The following is an 18,494-nucleotide window of genomic DNA, read 5'->3' as shown; positions in this document are numbered from 1 at the left end:
CAGTGCCTGTATTTTCTTTAACCACTTGAGTATGTATCCCGAAATACTACATTACACGCGTCCGTCCGCCTTCTCTGAATTTTATCGGAGTGAAATCATACCGTCTCTTCTGCTCAGATTTCCGCTCCGTGGGTGTGTGAAGTGGAGATCACGCACTCTCGCCGCCCCGTCGTGTTCCGGGGCACGAAGGCACCACAGTTTATTGGTTCGCCCTACCGTGGACGGTTCCTTTCTGTACAGTGTCGGATTTATGGTGATGCTTTATTTGGGACGTTTGCATTCATTTCAAGGGTGAGATTGATATGTGATTCCTCTCACGTATCGCTCTTGTCTGGTTTTGTTATCAAGGTTATGATCTCATAGAATGAATGGTCGGGTGTCCTCCCTCCTTTTTTTCCCCCCATGTGTTGAAAGAGTTTTTGAAAGGTTGGAATTATTTGCATTTTGAGTGTTTTCTGGTGTTCACCTGTAAAACCTTCTGGGTCTCTGTTGTCTTCCTGGGAAGAATGTTAAATACCGATTCTGTTGCTTTAAGAATGCAAGAACCGCCGAGATTTTTACTTTTTAATCCTCACCTGAGCATATTTCTCCACTGATGTTTAGAGAGAGTAGAAGGGGTTAGGGGGTGGGGGAGAGGAACGTCAATATGAGAGAGACACATCGATTGGTTGCCTCCCACACGACCCCAACAGGGTCGGGAACCAAACCGAAACCGAGGTACGTGCCCTTGACCAGAATCAAACCTGAGACTCGCGGGTCCGCGGGCCGACGCTCTAACCACTGAGCACATGGGCCGGGGCCGGCATAACGAGTTCTGAGACAGGTCGTCTTCCCTCTGGTCTCGCCGGCGGTGGGAGTAGCCTGTGGTCCCCGCCTCTGCCTCACTCCCCCTCCGGCCTGTTCTCTGCGATCTCGTAGTTGCACTTCTCTTCGTAATGGGATCCACGCTGACTTTCCCGTCCGCCTTCCCAGACCCCCTGCAGGTCCAGCCCGGTCCGCCCTCCAGCTCCCTCCACTCTCCCGGCTCTGGTCCAGCGATGCTTTCTGAATCCGTGCCAGCGGTATTGCTTTGAGTATGTGAAAGGAAAATACAGGAAAGAAACAGAGTGACTGCTCCTTCATCTCCCTGTCTGGTCGTCCCTGGTTATGAGGAGTTTTGGGGTTCATCTCGCCTGGTCCCCTCCGTTGAACCGTGTGAGGAGTGGGACCTGGGAGGGGGAAGGCACGTGCCGAGAGCCACGCGGTTTCCGGTGCAGGTGGGCTGGGGCCCTGGGCCCCCGACTGCAGACCTGGCCCCTTCCTAACCTGAGTGTGCACCCCCAGCTCCCGCAGGCGTGCAGGGTCCCCCACTTTGTCTAGTTGATGAACGTCATTCCCCACCTCCGGCACCGTTAGTAAAACGAATCCAAGGGACGTTTTCCTGTCAAACAAATAGGGAATGGTGCGATGAGTTTTTAAACACGCAAAAGATTAGTTATCTGTATGTCAGCAAGAAATTAAAATTATGCCTTAAAAAGAGACCCACTTAAATTGGTAAATCTGTATATACCCAACACCCCACTTGGACCAAACACTATCATGTGCATTACTCTTTTTTTTTTTAAACAAAAAAATAGTGGCCCGGCTGGTGTGGCTCAGTGGTTGAGTGTCGACCCTGCACCAAGAGGTCGCAGGTTCGATTCCCAGTCAGGGCACATGCCCAGGTTGTGGGCCTGATCCCCAGTGGGGGGCATGCAGGAGGCGGCCAATCGATGTTCTTTCTCATCCATGTTTTATTTCTCTCTTCCTTCCTCTCTCTCTAAAATCAATAAAGAAAAAGGAAAAAAAAGAAATAAAAAAAAAATAGTGTGTTTGTAGTAGTTTCTTCTGCGGGTTGGTGGTTCTGTTGTGACTCGGTTACCCCTGAATTGCAGGGAGCGACGATGGTAGCATCTTCATTGCATAAAAGCATTGCCGTGTGTTCGCAAGAAGTCCGTAACGTTTGGCACTAGACCCCCAGTTTTCTGTCTTTTTTGGACATCACAGTGATGCCGTCATGAGCATGGAGCCTAGATGCGCGGCCCGAATCGCACGTGCCCTAGGTCTCGCTGGCTCGGAGCTCCGGAAGGCGTGAGCATCCCAGCAGGGGCTCTGGCCGCCGCCGGCGGGTCGCACTGCAGGTCCTGCCCTGAGCTTAGAGGAACAAACCGGCTCACGACGACTATCAGCGTTTTCGGGAGCGTGTGCAAACAGCACATTTCTGTCGTTTTCTCCTGGAAGGCTGCGTCTGGAAAGCCTGCAGGATTTCAGCCACACAGACGAGCTGTTTCCTGGAAGGGAGAACGCTGTAGGGGTGGAAAAACCTCGAATAAACAGGAATACGTTCCCCACATGCTTCTGGACTGTGTCAGGTGGGGTGCGATCCCATTGCCAAGCTGGGAAGAGCTGGTAACGCTTCTCTCTCTCTCTCTCTCTCTCTCTCTCTCTCTCTCTCTCTCTCTCGCTGCTGAGTTAATACACCTTCACGCATGAGGGATGTACACAGATTCGCCAGGGCCTCAGTGCTGGTCTCTGAGGTTGGCCACAAAGAGTCGGTGCCTGCGTAATTCATCCGTTGCCAGGTGACGCTGTTCCTGCACAGTTACTACCCTGGGTGGGCCCGGGCTGTGGCTCACGGGGAGCCGGAGTCGTGGGAGCAACCAGGGCGAGGCCTGGCTGGAGCCGGAGGGCTGCGGAGGCAGAGAGGAACTCGGGGCCAGGGAGCAAAGGGTCACATCACTGCTGTAGGTAGAAGCAGAAGACTCAGAGCCTGCAGACCCCAGCCAGGTGTCTAGAGAGCGTAGACATTTTGCAGCCTCCACGGACCACGGCAGGATCCAGCATGTTTGTTTAGAAAATCAGACAAAAAAATAGCGATTCCTTAAGGAGCCTGGTCTGACCACTGTTTCAAACTGTAATTTGTACCTCATCTCCGGCCACCCCATCTCCTTTTCCTGTATGATACAGTGTGTAGTTTACTCACGTATTGTGTTCATTTTCTGCTTCCATACCGTGAGCTCCTTGGGAGACGTAATTCTTTAAAAATTTTTTTTTATCCTCACCCAAGGACATTTTTTTTTTTTTTTGCATTTATCTTCAGATAAAGTGGGAGGAAGAGAGAGAAACATCGACGTGAGAGAGACAAATGGACTGGTCGCCACCCACACAACCCCAACCCGGGGCTGGGGACAAACTTCAACCAAGGTACATGCCCTTAGCGGAAACCGAACCCAGGTCTCTTTGGTCCGCGGGCCGACGCTCTAACGGCTGAGCCAAACCGGCCAGGGTGGGAGACACGATTCCTGACAGTTGCATTCTCCATGTCAGAACCAGCCTCGGTACGCAGTAGGTGCTCAATTAACGCATGTCGACTGAGTGGCTGGATATACTCTATGCACCCCAAGATCCAAGAAGGACTTGGGCACCCTGTAGTTTTGGATATCCCCTTCCACCACTTTGGTCAAACGACACACTTACTTGAACTTCATTGGAGAGGTCCAGATGCCTTTTCTCGGCCAGGGAGACGCTCATGAGTGGTGCAGAGGCTGTGGTTAGCGTCACGGTGCAAATTCCTGGGCCTGCAGGGGCCTGAAAGTGTGTCCTTCCTAAACCCGGAGTTCCCTCCGGGGAACGGCAGCAGCCCCGGGAGAGAACCCCAGACAGTCCCCCGGAAAACACCCCGCTGCCCGGTGATCCTCACCCAGAGCGTGTCCTGTCACCACCAGGACGCTCACGGTCCTCACTGCCTTCCCGCCGATGGCCTTGGTGGGGACAGATGAACCCTGAGCGCTGTGACGAGACCAGGGGGAGCCGAGTGGGGTGGGGAGCTAGCAGCCTAGCCCGGCTTGAGCTGACCGTCCATCTGGTGGTTTTTGTGTGTGTTTTTTCTTTAACCCACATAGCCCTGTTCATGGAATACAATTTCCATTGTCTCCTGAGGTATTTTAAGGGAGTTATTTCCATGGGACCTTTTGCTAACTGAGGCTGTTTCCAGCTTACTTCAAGGTCCTGGAAAATGGACTCAAGTAAAATCCTTGGGGTGGGGGTGGGCTCCAGAGAAAGAGGGCCCGTGCTGTGGGTATTGATTGGCGGGGGGGCTGCCTGTCCTCCGCCCGTTCAGAGGAGTTTTTAAAGAACCCCTGGGGGACGGCGGCACAGTTTTCGGCCGGAGTGTTTGGTCTTCCCGTGGGGGGGGGGATGTTCAGACCGGCGTCCTGCAGGGCTCGGTGCAGGAGGGGGGCAGCCTCCGCTGGTCTCTGTGGGAAGAAAAGTCATTGTTGAATGTCTGCGCCCACAGACGGCTCAGTGGTGTCCAGAAGGGCAAGGACTCCATCTTCAGGGTTTGTCCTTCCAGGGAACAGACGGAGAAGTCTGTTCCTGTGAGGTCTTGTCACTGAGCCCTGCTGGCCGGTGCTGATTCAAGGTGTGTGTGTGGTGTGTGTGTGTGTGTGTGTGTGTGTGTAGGAGGGAAGGGGAGAGAAAGAAAATTCGAGCGAGAATGTGTGTTTAGTGGCAGACAGAAGAACAGTGCTGTGCAGGACGTTTGTTAGATCCAGGTGCCAGGTTGCCAAAGAGTCTGAGTGTGGTAAGTTCAAGGCAAGACCGTCTGGGTAGCAGCTCGTTCTGAACACGTGTACCCCCGAGGCACCCACCACCCCTCGGCTCGGGGGGGCCTCAGAGGGGTCGCTGCTCATGTTTCTATTGGAAATGGGACTCAGGGCAAAGCCAGCGTGGGAACTGGGAAATCACATGGTATTCTGGCTGAGGGATCCGCCCAGGGTTATTCAAATGTTCGGTCCTTTGGCCCAGTAGTGTCTGGAGAACATATTAGTTAGCTGATGGGAGATAGAGAAGACAAACCTTCAATCCCTAGTCTTCATTTTTATTTTTTTAATTTTTTAAAAAATATATTTTTATTGATTTTTTTTTTTTTTAGAGAGAGAGAGAGAGGAAGGGAGAGAGAGACAGAAACATCAATGTGAGAGAGAAACATCGATCGGCTGCCTCCCACACGCCCCCTACTGGGGATCGAGCCTGCAACCCGGGCATGTGTCCTGACCGGGAATCGAACCGGGACCTCAGTCCATGGGATGATGCTCCATCCACTGAGCCACACTGGCCGGGCATATAGCCTTCATTTTTAAAAACTCAGGGAAAAAATGTGAAAAGAAATGTTCTTTCAGCCCACCTTTGCAACCCCACCAAAGGAAATGCATTTTGTGTATAATCAGAAAGTTTCGGGGACACCTAAGACTTTGAAAAGTCTTGGAATGATGACATTTTATTGGAAAAACCAAAGTGATCTGGAATTTATTTATTTTTTTAATCCTCACCCAAGGATATATTTTTATTGATTTTACACAGAGAGGAAGGGGGGGGGGAAGGGGGAAACATCGGTGTGGGAGATAAGCGTCGATCGGTTGTCTCTTGTACCCACCCAGAAGTGACTGCCTCACTTTTGATGCACATTGGATCCCCTTCCCTACTGTATGCTTCTCCCCTTCTCTCCTTTCATTGTATCAGCCAAACCTGTGCCCAGCCTCGATAGGCGTCCTCTGTCACTTACGGGGTGCAGGTCGAGCCCTGGGTCTCTGAAATGTTGTCTTTGAATCGCCGCCCCATATTCACTTTCTCCCGCCAGAGTCAAAGCCTTCCTCCAGAGGGGGGACACCTGCACCCCCACGCTCGGATCACACTTCCTAGTCCGGCCTCTCTCCCCCTCCCTGTCCTACAACTCCCGCTTCCTAAGGACCCTGACCTCTCTGGTCGCCTCGTCCTGTGAGGAGTGACCCGCTGCCCAGCCTCCCGACATTCAGGAGGTCACCTCCATCCGGGTGAGAATGTCAGTGCGTGGCCTTTGCTGCCCGTTGGCCTGGCGCTTGCTTTCTGAAGCCGGGGGCGAGCTCAGCCGCGGCTCCTCAGGGAGGCCCGGTTTCCGTGAGGCTGCCTTCCATGGAGCGGCAGGGAGGGAAGGACACGGAACGGAGGTGACCTCTCACTCAGAACGGGCAGTCTGTGTGTCCCCAGGAGAGTGACCCCGGCTGCCTGTGTCTAGGTTTCTTCCCGCCTTTTGGGGGAGCTGGGGCAGGACGGGGCCGTTTTCACAGTTCTTAGCTCACAGTAGGTGCTCAGTAAACTAGAATGTTCTTCTTTCCCAGCTTTCTTGCCCAAGGACGTCCTTCGACTCTGTGTGTCTGCCTGCTGGAGCTGCTGCAGGAGGCTGGGGTCCCACCGCCTCTCAGAGGCCTTCTGATGCCCATTCTGTGACGCAGAGGCTCACTCTGCGCCGGCTCCCGAATTCAGCGGAGAATGCGTGTGTGTTCACGCAGGGAGGACGAGAGTGAGAGAGGGCGATGGGAAAGGTGTCGGTGGTCAGGGCACCTCATGCTCAGCTGGGGAGCGGTGCACCTCTTCAGGCTCAGGTGGTATCTGTGAGCTTGCTGGATGCTCTCAGACCCCTGCTGCCTTGGGAGAGGGTGAGCTCCCCATCACTAAGAGCACTCAAGTAGAGGCTGCAGGGCATGAGAGCAGGATTGCTGAGGCAGACAGCCCCTCCCTCCCCAGAAGGCGGCGTAACGGGAAAACCGCCACGGAATGTGAGCAAGTTGACGACGCGGTGACGGAGTCGCTGGCAGGTGTGGGACGGGCGGCAGGCATCAGAGAATAAAGACTGCCCGTGCCAGTGTGAGCGGAGCAGGGCGAGCTGATCCCGGCTGCCTCCACCGAGACGCCTGGTGGGTCTCACCTTGGCCTTTGCCAAGAGAGGGCACGTCTACTGGGGCCGCACTGGTGACAAGCGATCTTGCCTTTCAGACCACAGCGGAGACGTCTCCGGGAGCCTATTTTCTGCCCGAGTTTGCACTGTCCCCCCAGGGAAGTTTTCTGGAAGATACAACAGGGGAGCAGTTCCTCACCTATCGCTATGACGACCAGGTAAGAGCCTCCTTTAGCTTTGCTGTTTGCCAAAGGGCAGGAAACAGTTTCTCAAGAAATGACTTCCAGAGAGTTCTGTTTTCCCGATTCTATCGGCACAACCGATCCAGTATACCCTGGACACCCCAGGTGGGTCCCAACATGCTGCATGTACTCTCCCACACAGCGCATGGTTCTCACGCTGTTTAGGGCCTTGAGTTGAGAGTCACTGTTTCTTGTTTTTGACAGAGCTGTATGCCGGATTCATTTATTTTATCGACCACTAAATGGATGACTCGCTACTGAAATTATCCAAAAATGCTGTTTTTTGATTCAGCGTACCTTTCTTTGACCTCTGAGCTTTGACTAGCACCAAAGTTGTTTTTTTTTGTACCAAGCTTGCTTTCCAAAGAGGAACAAAGTAGGCATGCCTGTGTGTGCACATGTGCGTGTGCGAGCGTGTGCATATGTGCACAACTATGTACATGTGCACATGCATGGGAATCTGTGCACATGTGACTACATGTGTACGCACATGTGCACATGTGAGTGCACGTGTGTGTGAACATGAGCAACTGTGCACATGTGTGTATATGAGCGTGTGCATGTGTGTGAGCATGTGCACGTGTGGGTGCATGTGCATGTGTGTGTATGTGAGCATGTGCATGCGTGTGACTACGTGTGAATGTGTTGCACACGTGTGTATGTGAACATGTGCACGTGTTTAAATCACTTCACGAAGGCCAGCTGAATAAGGCTGCGTGTGGTGAGGTGTGGGCACTGGGCACTCAGGACCCTGATTCCTTTCTCCTCACAATTTACGTTGATGTCTGAACGTCGCCGCAGACCATACGTGTCTTTGAAGTCACTCACAACTCAACGTTGCCCGACACAGAGGTTTCTAGCAGGTAGGGCCTGAATTCATGGGGCAGAGGAGCCAGCGGACGTGGGATTTAAGGTGACGAGGGACTGTGATGGGTCTGGTGCACCTTGGCACCAACAGGGACGAGTGCGGTGAGGCTGGAAGACCTCCCAGCCCACGGCAGGTGCAGGGAGATGGCCCCGGGACCGAGGTCAAGGCCCACAAGTCCGGCTTGAGGGGCAGGGCTGGCGGGGAGGAAGGTATTTCTCAGCAGGAGCAGCTCCAGGAGTCCGTCAGCCCGCGGCAGGCGTGAGGGCGGGGAGAGGGCCCGGCTGCGGGACCGGCTGGCGCTGGCGGAGTGCGGGAACCCAGGTGGGGAGCAGTGTTCCGTCCGGGGCAGGACAGGCTGATGAAGAACCAAGCCGATCAGGCCGGTGGAGGCGTCTGCTGCCTGGTACCCTGCGTCCCAGTGGGGGGGGAGGGGGGCGCTCCATTAGTTTTATCCTCCAGGCTGCTGCTGAATGAGCTCGGAGTGGGGTTGGGGTGAGAGGCAGCTGTGAACCCAGCTGTGGACAGGGAGTTACCCAGGTAGTCGGGGGCAGGGGCGGGAGGAAACCAATATTTTATAAACAATTTCAGCATTCCATCATTTTTTCAAATTGCTTGAAAAGCAAGTGTGTGCATAGTTATTGTGGGCACAGGGGTCGGGGGTGAGCTGTCTTCACGAGGAGCTTGGGGCACGGACTCGGGCCCGTGCCGCCTCTGCCCTTCACCACCGAGGTTGAGGGGCCCGTGTCTTGCGGCTCCTCTGAATCGCGACCTCGGCGACTCGGGTTTTATGTGTGGACTTCAGGGGAGCTAACTGAGGTAAGAGGGCGTCTGGAAAATGACGCACCACGTGTTTCGTGATGAAAGAGCGGTTCCTGCCGTCTCCCAGGTCCTACAGCTCTGCTGTGTTTACTATAATAACAATATAAAAGCTAGAAAAAGAGTGGCAAGAATAAGCCCTTCGGTCTTTTCAAAAGGCCCAAAGCAGACCGTGGAAGTGTGTGGCGCCCTAGGACAGGGCGCTCCCGAGCCCGGGGGGCGGCGTGTGCAAAGTGGTGCTGCCCCCACTGGGTGCGTCTTTGAAGGGACAGGAATAAGGGCAAACGGGCACACGCCAGTAACAGCACCCTGCTCCGTGCTGCTAAGGGTGGCGGAAACGGCTCGTGTGCCAGACGAGCGCATCTCCGGAACATCCCCGAGAACATGCGTGAGAGACTGCTAGCCCACCTCCCCGGGTCTTGACTCTCTCACGGCCCAGTGTTCAGACTGCATCGCGGTGTCGGGACGCACTGGACAAAAACGGACCCCGCTGGGAACTTCCCCTCCTGCAGCCCACGGTACAGCGCTCAGACTAGCGAAGAATGCAGGCTTGGCGTCGCTGCGTTAGGGTCGCATCCCAGGTCCTACACCTGACTTGCTGTGTGAGTTTTTGGACAAGTTACTTCTCTGTGCTTCAGTTGCCTTGTCTGAGCAATGGAGATAGGGACGGGTTTCACCTCCTGGAAATGTTTTAAGGATTAAAGGAGATAATTCAATGTAATGCCTATGTCCCCCCGCACGGGGGCCTGGTGCCTATAGGCACTTAAAGTAGCTGCTGTTACTGCTAATGATATCTTTGCAAAGACTCAATTCAGGGAATCTCAGTTATCCTTATGCTAAAGCAAATGAAGAAACATATTCTCCATGTCCATCGCAAAGTATTTTAAATGACATTTTTATTGAGGTATGACATGTAAACAGCAAAGTACACACATGGCTGACGTGTAGAACTTGCTGAGTTTTCAGATCTCTTTATACCTGCGTAACCACCACCCAGATCAAGAAATGGACTGTTTCTAGGCCTCCCCACCCCCGAAGCTTCTTGTGCCGGGACGCCACACCACCCCTACAATGCAGCCGGCGTTCTGACGTCTGTCACTGTTACAGACTGGTTTTCTATTTTTGTTTTCCATTTTATAGAAATGGAAACCGTTCAGCACATACTCCTTGGTGTCTGGCTTCTTTCGCACATCATTATGTCTGAGATTCAACCCAGTTGTTGGATCCAGCATAATCCAGGGTTTAGTGTCTGTCGGTTGTATTCATTGGAGCAGATGGTCTCATGTTGGAACAAACTGCAGCGTATTAGGTGGCATGCAGCATTGTCCCCTCACGGGGCTTCCCAGGTTGTCCCTACAAGGTGTTCAGGACGGTCCCGCTGAAGATGCCATCCTATGGGAGTTGTGGGGCTGTCTGTGACACTCGTCTGATAAAATGGGAAGCGGCGGGTGGTGTGTAGATCTTTGCTGTCTTCGACAAGCCTCGGAGGACTTCTTCACGTCTTTTATCCTGGCGAATTTTCATGAAGACCTCCAGGTCACTCTTGAAATGTCTTCGGGATTAGGTGTCTGGAGAAGGAATAACCCGGAGGCCCGTAATGCACAGCCGTGACGTGGGCTGTGTTTAACGAGTCGCACGAAGGGCACAGTGTGGATTCTACAGGGGCTGAGCCAGCTGGGGAATGGGCAGGTCGGTGCAAGCAGCCCTCGACTCCATTCTGCCACTGATTAGCTTGTCATTTCAACAGCTTCTTCCGCATCTCTGACCTCAGCTTCTTGATCTGTTTTGAAAGACACAGTGGCTGGATTTCACGACCCAAACCCCTTCCCCTCTTTTTCGAGACCATAAATAGAATATTCTGCATTTTGGAGCATTCATTGGATTGTTCTGATGACGGAGGTGGTCTTGCCAGCGACACCGTGAACAATTGCTTAGGGGATCGTAGAATTTTACAGCTGGTAGAGATGGGCACAGATGCCTTGTGTTACAAGTCAAGAGAACAGAGGTACTGAATATGCAAATAACTTAGGGACACCCAGATGGTCATGTGAAAAAAACCATCACCCTCCAAACCCTAGGCTCCCTACTCTGAGATCTGTCCGGTCACCTGACTCAGAAGACTCGCCCAAAAAATGATCTCGGTTCCTAAAAATGTTGATTCCACTATTCTGGTCAATAGAACTTTGCAGACCTTAGTCAACCACACGGAGTGAAATGGCTGTTTCATCAGCTCACTCTTAAGCTCCTTCCGGAATTTGGAATCAGTTACGCTGATAGCATCTATAAGCGTCATTATTATCACCTGGAAATGACATTCGTTTCAGTGTCTGAGGGCAACATTGTAGCTGGAATAAAACTGACCCGAACTTCCCATTTGGTGAGTGTGTCCTTGGGATGAAAACCTCCCGACATTTGGTTACAGTAGTTGTGTGCGATTGTTAAAATGTGTTAGTTTGTGATGACTCACTCAAGTCCTCGTGGTGGAAAGACTTGTCGGTAAGCCAGGCTCTGGGGTAGATTCCTTTGTCCTTCCTCATGGTGGTTTTGGCATCTGCTCTGCAGGGGACCTGTTCCCAGGCGGACAGCTAACGGCCGGCTGGTTCTAGGCAGGGGAGTCCTGAGCTCTCCACTTTCTCCCGTCGCTGACGAAGAGCTGCCTTGGTCTCTCTCTGGGAAGGAGGAGGGTCATTCTTCCCACCTTACCTTCCACTCACGGAAGCTTTAAATGTGGGACCTCGTAAGTTATTATGGGGACCAACTTCAAAGTCTGTTCCAGGCTTAGCGTGTCATAGTTGGAAGTCATTAGAAAACAAGTTCGAGAAACTCTGTTTTGCATGACTATTCTTTTAGTTTTGTGTTTATTTATTTACTTAGCATTTGTTAGGCTCAGGGAAATGTGGAAGGTGTGTCTTCCCAGACCTTGTGGGCCGGCTGGAATGTGTCCCTTGTGGGCGGGCACTGTGGGACAACGGGGGTTAGACACACTTTGAAATGAGTGACTGCGTACAGTTTTTTAATGGTCCATGGGTTGTCTTTATGTGTGTACATGTTGGTGGATGTTTCCCTTTCCACCCTTAGGGTGCGAGGCACCAAGAGGCAGAAAACACTTTAATAATTGGATTCTAGGCTCGCAGGACCAGACTGAGTGTTCGGTTAGCCGTGGGCTCTGACCTTCCTAAAAGTAGCCTCGGGGAAATTCTCACGTGAGCATGAAGCCGTTCAGAAGAGAACCTCCTTGATTTCATGTCACAGGGTCCTTTTTGCTCCTGTGCACACCCATCATCCCTGGTCCCCTGGGGCCTTCTCTCTCCCCTGTAGACGCCAGGCGGGGAGCCCAACTAGTACGGCATTTGTTTTGTATATTTTCAGTGGATTCAAGATTTTTTTCCAAACTAAAAATGCTGTTACCTAGCCTCTGATCTACCATTGCTTTCATGCTTTCTCCTACTCGTTTTAGCTCTTAAAATCTGACTTCCCGTCTCATCTCATCCACTTCACCTTAGAGGGGCGTCCTTTCGAAGCATTTCAGTTACTGTTCCAAATCCAGAATCTGGCGTGAATCGTTCCGCGCTGGGTAAAATTCTACGTTCGCACAGTCCTGCATTTGTAAAACCCCTAAGGCGCTGGGACATCCTCGGTGGAATCGTGGCTGATTCCTGCCTTCGGTGCCACTGACCGACCAGCTGTGTGAGTCTCCGTTCATGAGTCTTCTCTCCTGTTTGTCTTTGCTTTACCATCTCCACGGCCAGGGAAGCAAAGGGCTGGCTGTGTGGCCCCGACCGGCACCTGGGATTGTAGCGTGGCGGGGTTGGAAGGAAGCGTAAAAATTCTGTTTTTTCAGGTGAGGCCCCCGGGCCCCCGAGAGGACCAGTGCCTTCCCCCAGATCACACAGCCAGGCAGCAGCCACGCCCCGGACTGCTCCTCGCCCTTCAGCTCAGGCAAGACCTCCTCACATCTCTGCGGGAAGGAAAAGTATGAGAGACATGTTTGAATGAAGCTTTAATTCCGGGAGTTAACCAGCAGATAATAAGTTTCTGTGGAGTCTCACTTCTAAACGCCTTTTACATCTTGTTTCTTAGGCTGTTACGACAGACCTCATTTTCCGTGTCCTTCTTTAACTGTTGATTTATACATTCTTTCTGTGGAGGAGCGGTCCGTGGGCTGTGGGTACGTCTTTCTCAAAGTAACTTCTCCCGAGCTTCTTGTGAATGTCTTGGCCGGACTCGCCTCGTGGTTAAACTGTTGGCAGGCCTCAGAAATATCACTCCATTTCCAAGTTATTTATGTAATCGTTTTGAACTTGGGAAGTCTATACCAACTTCTGAAACTTCTAGAGAAGTCAGATGGACACAGGCCTCGGATCTAGAGGGTACTGTCTTCTTCGTTACTGACCCACAGGAGCCGCTCACATGGTCTTCATACAGGAGACTTTCCATGTTGTTTCTGGCCCGTGTGTACGATGTGTTTAAGCAGAAAGCCATTTGAGTTTGGAGAGTTCATTCCTTTGTTACTGAGTAATCTTGGTCAAACGTAGTTATGTTCCTGAAATATTCCAAAGATTTTGTGATCTGATGAGAAAGCGAGCTCGTGGTCTACTAGGAGACAAGAACTCACTAGTTGGAATAGTTTGTAGCCTTCCGTGTGCAGGCGCATTGCAAACTCACAGGCCTTGCACATGGGGTGGTACATGCCGTCCTGACCGACTCTGGCAAGTGTGCACTCGGAATTTCATCATGGGTGAGGTCTTTGCAAAATCGGTTATTTCTCAGGGATGAAAGAATTAGGTCTGTGAATGGGGATGCAGTATCCAGCTCTTTATTTTATTTTTTTATTGTTTAAAAAAACTTTTTTTAAATTGATTTTAGAGAGGAAAGGAGAGGGAGAGAGAGATAGAAACATCGATGAGAGAGAACATCAATTGGCCGCCTCCTGCACGCCCCCCACTGGGGATTTGGCCCTCAACCAGGACATGTGCCCTGACCGGGAATTGAACCGGTGACTTCTTGGTGCATAGGTTGACGCTCAACCTCTGAGCCACACTGGCCAGGCTAATTGTTTCTTTTTATTAATCCTCACCTGAGAATACTTTTTCCATTGCTTTTTAGAGAGAGTGAAGGGGCAGGAGGAGGAGGAGAGAGAGAGAGAGAGAGAGAGAAAGAAACATTGATGTGAGAGAGACACATTGATTGGTTGCCTCCCGCATGCTCCCTGACCAGGACTGGGGACCCACCCTGCAACCCAGGTACATGCCCTTGACTGGGAATTGCTTCCGTGACCCTTCGGGGCCGATGCTCTAGCTGCTGAGCCACACTGGCCAGGGCACAATATCCAGCTTCGGAACTGTTCAGACATCTTCCTCCCCGGAGTCTATCTTCCATTTTGGGGGTGCCAGATGATTTTCTTAAAATAACTTTCACCAAATAGGTTGAACGGTGGATGCAGGGTGGAAAAGTTCAAGACAGCCCTTCCCTGTGGGCAGGGATGCCAAGAGACAGGTGCCACCCTGACAGAGCCTAGCTGGCTGTGCCCAGACACCCCTGCTCGCTGACGTGGGCCAGGCCCTGCTGGAAGACGGAGACTGGGTCCCTGTGAGCACATGCCGCCTTCCTCCCCGGATGAAAGGACACCAAGGCCCTCTCCTCCCTTCCACGCCACTTGGTGTGTGTTTCTCTTCGATGAATGCCAGGCTTGATTCGGCTTTGGCCTGTCCTCTTCAAGCGTAGCACAGGGTGGGCTGCATTGGGGAAATGGGGGCTCGGGACAGACTGGACGCGCAGGGTTGCTGTGAGGGTTGGGTAATGCCAGGGGAGCGTTGGAGGGTGGGAGTGTCGTATTTCTCTCCCTGTCGAGAAAAAGCAGCAGAGAGCAACAGAGTGGCAAAGCGCTGGCTGGTGTGCTCAATGGTTAGAGCATCAGCCCATGCCCCGAAGGGTTGAGGGTTCGATTCCCGGTCAAGAGCACATACCTAGGTTGCAGGTTCAATCTTCAGCCTCTGTCGGGGCGCATGCGGGAGGCAACCAATCGATGTCTCTCTCACATCGGTATTCTCACCCCCCCCCCCCGCCTTCCACTCTCTTTAAAAAAAGTCAGTGGAAACAATATCCTCTGGCGAGGATTAACAAACAGAAAGAGACAGCAACGAAAGCAAAGGTGTGTTGGCTTGCTGGCCAGGGGAGAGAGAGACAGGCAGGACAAAACTTGCCCGGTTCTCTCCAAGCTGACGTTGGAAGGACTAGATGTAGCGGCCGTCCGGGATGTAGTCACTGTCGCGAGGGGTTTCAAGCGAGCGTTTGGTTGGCTCCTCGGGAGTTCGGAAGTGTTCTGTTTGGTCGGCGGTTCCGGCCTCCACCACGGCAGTGTAGGCACCGTCCGTCCGCAGTGCGGTGCCTGAAGGGCGGAGGGTCTGCGGGGCTCTGTGGCTCCCTGGACACTTCTGTCTGCTCGGGCGCTGGGCTCAGTTACTCCAGGGCGTATATTCTGGGGTCTGGACTTTGGGGGCTGAGGCATTCTAGAAGGTTCTTCCAGGTGGAGGAAATGGCTCACCATGAGGATGTGTGGGGCCAGGTGGAGAATACGTTGGGCGTGCCTGTTGTGTTACTCTCTCTATTTAGTTACCTTTTATAATACTCTTTTTTTTTAAATCCTTACTCTAGAATATTCTTCCTTTATCTTCAGCTAGAGAGGGGAGAGGGAGGGAGGGGAAAAAGAGAGAGACGGACAGACAGAGTGGGAGAAACATCTACACAAAAGAGACACATGAGATTGGTTGCTTCCCGCTCGACCTTGACCAGGGCTGGAGATTAAACTGCAACCGAGGTATGTGCCCTTGACTGGAATCGAACCTGCGATGCTTTGGTCTGTGGGCCAACACTCTAGGCCAGTGGTTCTCACCCTTCCTGAGGCCGCGACCGTTTGATACAGCTCCTCATGCTGTCTGTGGGTGTGTCTGCATGTGGGCGTGTCTGCACGTGGGCATGTCTGCACGTGGGCGTGTCTGCACCTGGGCGTGTCTGCACCTGGGCGTGTCTGCACCTGGGCGCGCCCGCCTGGAGACCGGCAGAGGGGCCTTGTCTCGGTTCCTCAGACCATCGGGAATGTGTGTTTTCCGATGGTCTCAGGTGACCCCTATGAAAGGGTCCTTCGACCCCCAGAGGGGTTTTGACTCAAAGGGTGAGAACCACTGCGTCACCTGCTGAGCCAATCCAGCCGGGGCACCTTGTATAAAACTCTTTATACAAGTCTTACGTAAACGTCGGTAGGGTGGCCAGTTGTCCCAGTGTCCTCGGGGCTGGGATACTCCAGGCAAACGGGGACGCCTGATCTCCCGAGTTTCCCGCCGGGACTTGACTGTCCGCTCTCGGGCTGCGGTTACCAAATGAGGTCAGTGGCTCTGCGGTCGGGGTGCTGCGGCCGCTGCGCTGGGCAGGACGTTCCAAGGTCAAGTAGGGGACACGTGTGCAGCTGTCGGGTGACCCACTTGGTCTCTGTGTCCACATTGCTGCCCAGTGAATTTCTAGGCCTGGCTGGATGACTCAAGCTTTTGTATGTCCTTTCACGAGGCTCTTCTCCGCTGTCTCCCTGGCTGCTTGTACCATCCCCTGCCATCTGTGGACTCCTTGTTCATTCAGCTGATTACCTCCACGGGGACGGCCCCTGGTGCTCCCCTCACCTTGACTTCCCACCCAGGTGACAGATGTGCATCCTTCCTGCAGCGCCGGGGTTTTCCTAGAGTATTTTGTGCCTCCCGGGCAGACCGTGCCTTCGTGGGTGGCGGCTGTGAGTGAGCAGAGCCGAGCGTTTGGCGTGTTGAGAGTGCGCTTGGTCAGCTGGCATTTCTAGTGCTAGTCTGGGCGACTTCTTTATGCAAACGGCAGCCCCGTGGGGATGCTGTATCCTGAACCGTTTCAAGAAAACGGGTCCAGGGGCTGCGGTTTGGAGGACTTTGTGCTGAGTGAGCCTCATGCCCCAGGGTCAGTGGGGATCGCCCGGGGCAGTGACTGATGGCTCTTAGTATTACCTCCTCGCAGAAACCATTTTCGTTACGTTCGTTGTTTTGGGCAGGTTTCCATTGCTGAAAGCTGAAAATCTGAGGCTGCTTCCATGAGCCCATGTGAGTTACGGGGGAGTGAGTGTATGTAACATAACGTACGCCTCCCTTTCCAGACCTGGACTCAGCCACGGACTTTCTCCATTAAGTCCTCCCTCACCTCCTCCGAGACTCTCATGTTCACTCCCTCTCCTCTGCCCCCAGCACGGGGATTATTTCTCCCTCTGACTTGTCCACTGGGCTCTGAGGGGCAGGGACCGTGTCTTTTCATCACGAGAGTCTTGGCTCTTACTCCGTGGCCTGGTGCATAGTAAATGCACATCGAACGTTTGTTTGTTGAAGGTCATATCCCTTGTCAGAAACGTTCAGTGGGTCCCATTTGTTTCTGCCTTTGAAATAGCTCGTGTCCCACATTCTTGGCTCAGTTACCTGTCTTTTCTTCTCCTCATTGCTTTTTGTGGGCCTTGTGCTCTGGCCAAACGTGACTGCAGGCCCGTCCTGACCTTGACATGCTGTGCCAGGCCCCTGACCTGTGACGCCCTTCACCGATGTCCATGTTCCCCGCACTGCCCACCGCAGGCGGCATCTCAGGGAAGGTCTCAGCCCACAGTGGTTTCTTCCCGCTCTTTGGAGAGCATCCAGGCTATGGCCCCAAGGCTTCGTCTGCATTTGTAATTATTCACGTGGATGTCTTCTGTCTCCGGCGAGAGTGTGACTTCTCTGTAGCGCATTTACTTCTATTTTTTACTCTCTACCTGCAGCTGGGAGGAAATAAGCTTCCTTCCAAACGCGGTTGGTCTGGAGGCTTGGTAGGAGAACCGGGTTTTCCTTTGCTGTTGGACACCGCTTTTCATTCTCGGTTCTTTCACCGGCTGACCACCCACAAGGACAGAACCCCAGGTCCGTTTGGGTGGATCCTTCCCTTAATCCCTTCTGCAGGGTTCACGGTGGCTGAGCAGATTTTCCTTTCTTATTAGGAAAAGTAAAGAAAAGTATATTTTTGCTTCAGAACTTTGCCTTTGTTTTTAGGCTTCTGTTACATTAAGATGTCTATGATCTATTAAATATATGCATTAAATGTACAACTGTGCTGTATTTAAAAACCTAGTCCTGAACACGCTGTTTTTATGCAAGATTATAATGCCTTGAACTGAGACATACCCGATCCCCTCCCTCTACATTTGGCTAAAATCATACTCCTGTAAGGCGAACATGAATATCCATCTGTCAATGTGAACACTAATCACTAAAGAGTTCATTAGAAACCGTGATTTGTTCAGTTCGTTAAAATAACTCATGTTAAATCATTTCGTAGACTATTTTTGTGATTACAAGGTACAGAAAATTGAGGTTGTTTATGTTTAATTTGGGCACAGAACCCCCTAGAAATGTTCTCGTGCAATAGCACTCAAACCTGAGCACCGGCACCCAGTCTGAGAAAGATTGCCTTGCAGGTAAAACCCAATCACTTCGGGCGATCAATCAACTTGAGAGCAATCATCAACACAAATACAAAAGGGAACAGGGACATCACTTGGGTAGAAGGTGTCCCCACCCTCAGATGTGCCACAATATGCTTAGATTCCTTTTTCAGATTATTTCTGAAAAGGAAAGTCTGCTTTAAAAATTTCACCAGGAGTAGAACTGCACCTCTGTGGACCTCAATTTGAAAAAGATCACCCAGGATATGGTTTTTGCTTCAATCTCTCAGGTACAGAATTATCACAAAGCAGGTAACTTAGTGGAGTGGTTTCTGACTTGCAGGTCCTAATTTTTTTTTTTTCTTT

The 18,494-nt window shown here is 52.3% G+C and overlaps 1 protein-coding gene across 1 annotated transcript in view; it reads left to right on the top strand.

Annotated features, from left to right (window-relative positions):
• The window catches only part of ADAMTSL3 (ADAMTS like 3), a 169,324-nt gene that overhangs the window by 23,453 nt on the left and 127,377 nt on the right, over positions 1 to 18,494 (top strand). The window contains exon 3 of the mRNA XM_036278104.1: positions 6,832 to 6,951. Coding sequence (XP_036133997.1) covers positions 6,832 to 6,951 — 120 coding nt within the window. The remainder of the gene's footprint in view (positions 1 to 6,831; positions 6,952 to 18,494) is intronic.

Source organism: Molossus molossus, unplaced genomic scaffold (genome assembly GCF_014108415.1).
Source record: "Molossus molossus isolate mMolMol1 unplaced genomic scaffold, mMolMol1.p scaffold_m16_p_24, whole genome shotgun sequence".
NCBI classification, from domain to species: domain Eukaryota; kingdom Metazoa; phylum Chordata; class Mammalia; order Chiroptera; family Molossidae; genus Molossus; species Molossus molossus.
Note: the sequence above shows the minus strand (reverse complement) of the source record. Positions and strands in the feature narration are given on the sequence as shown.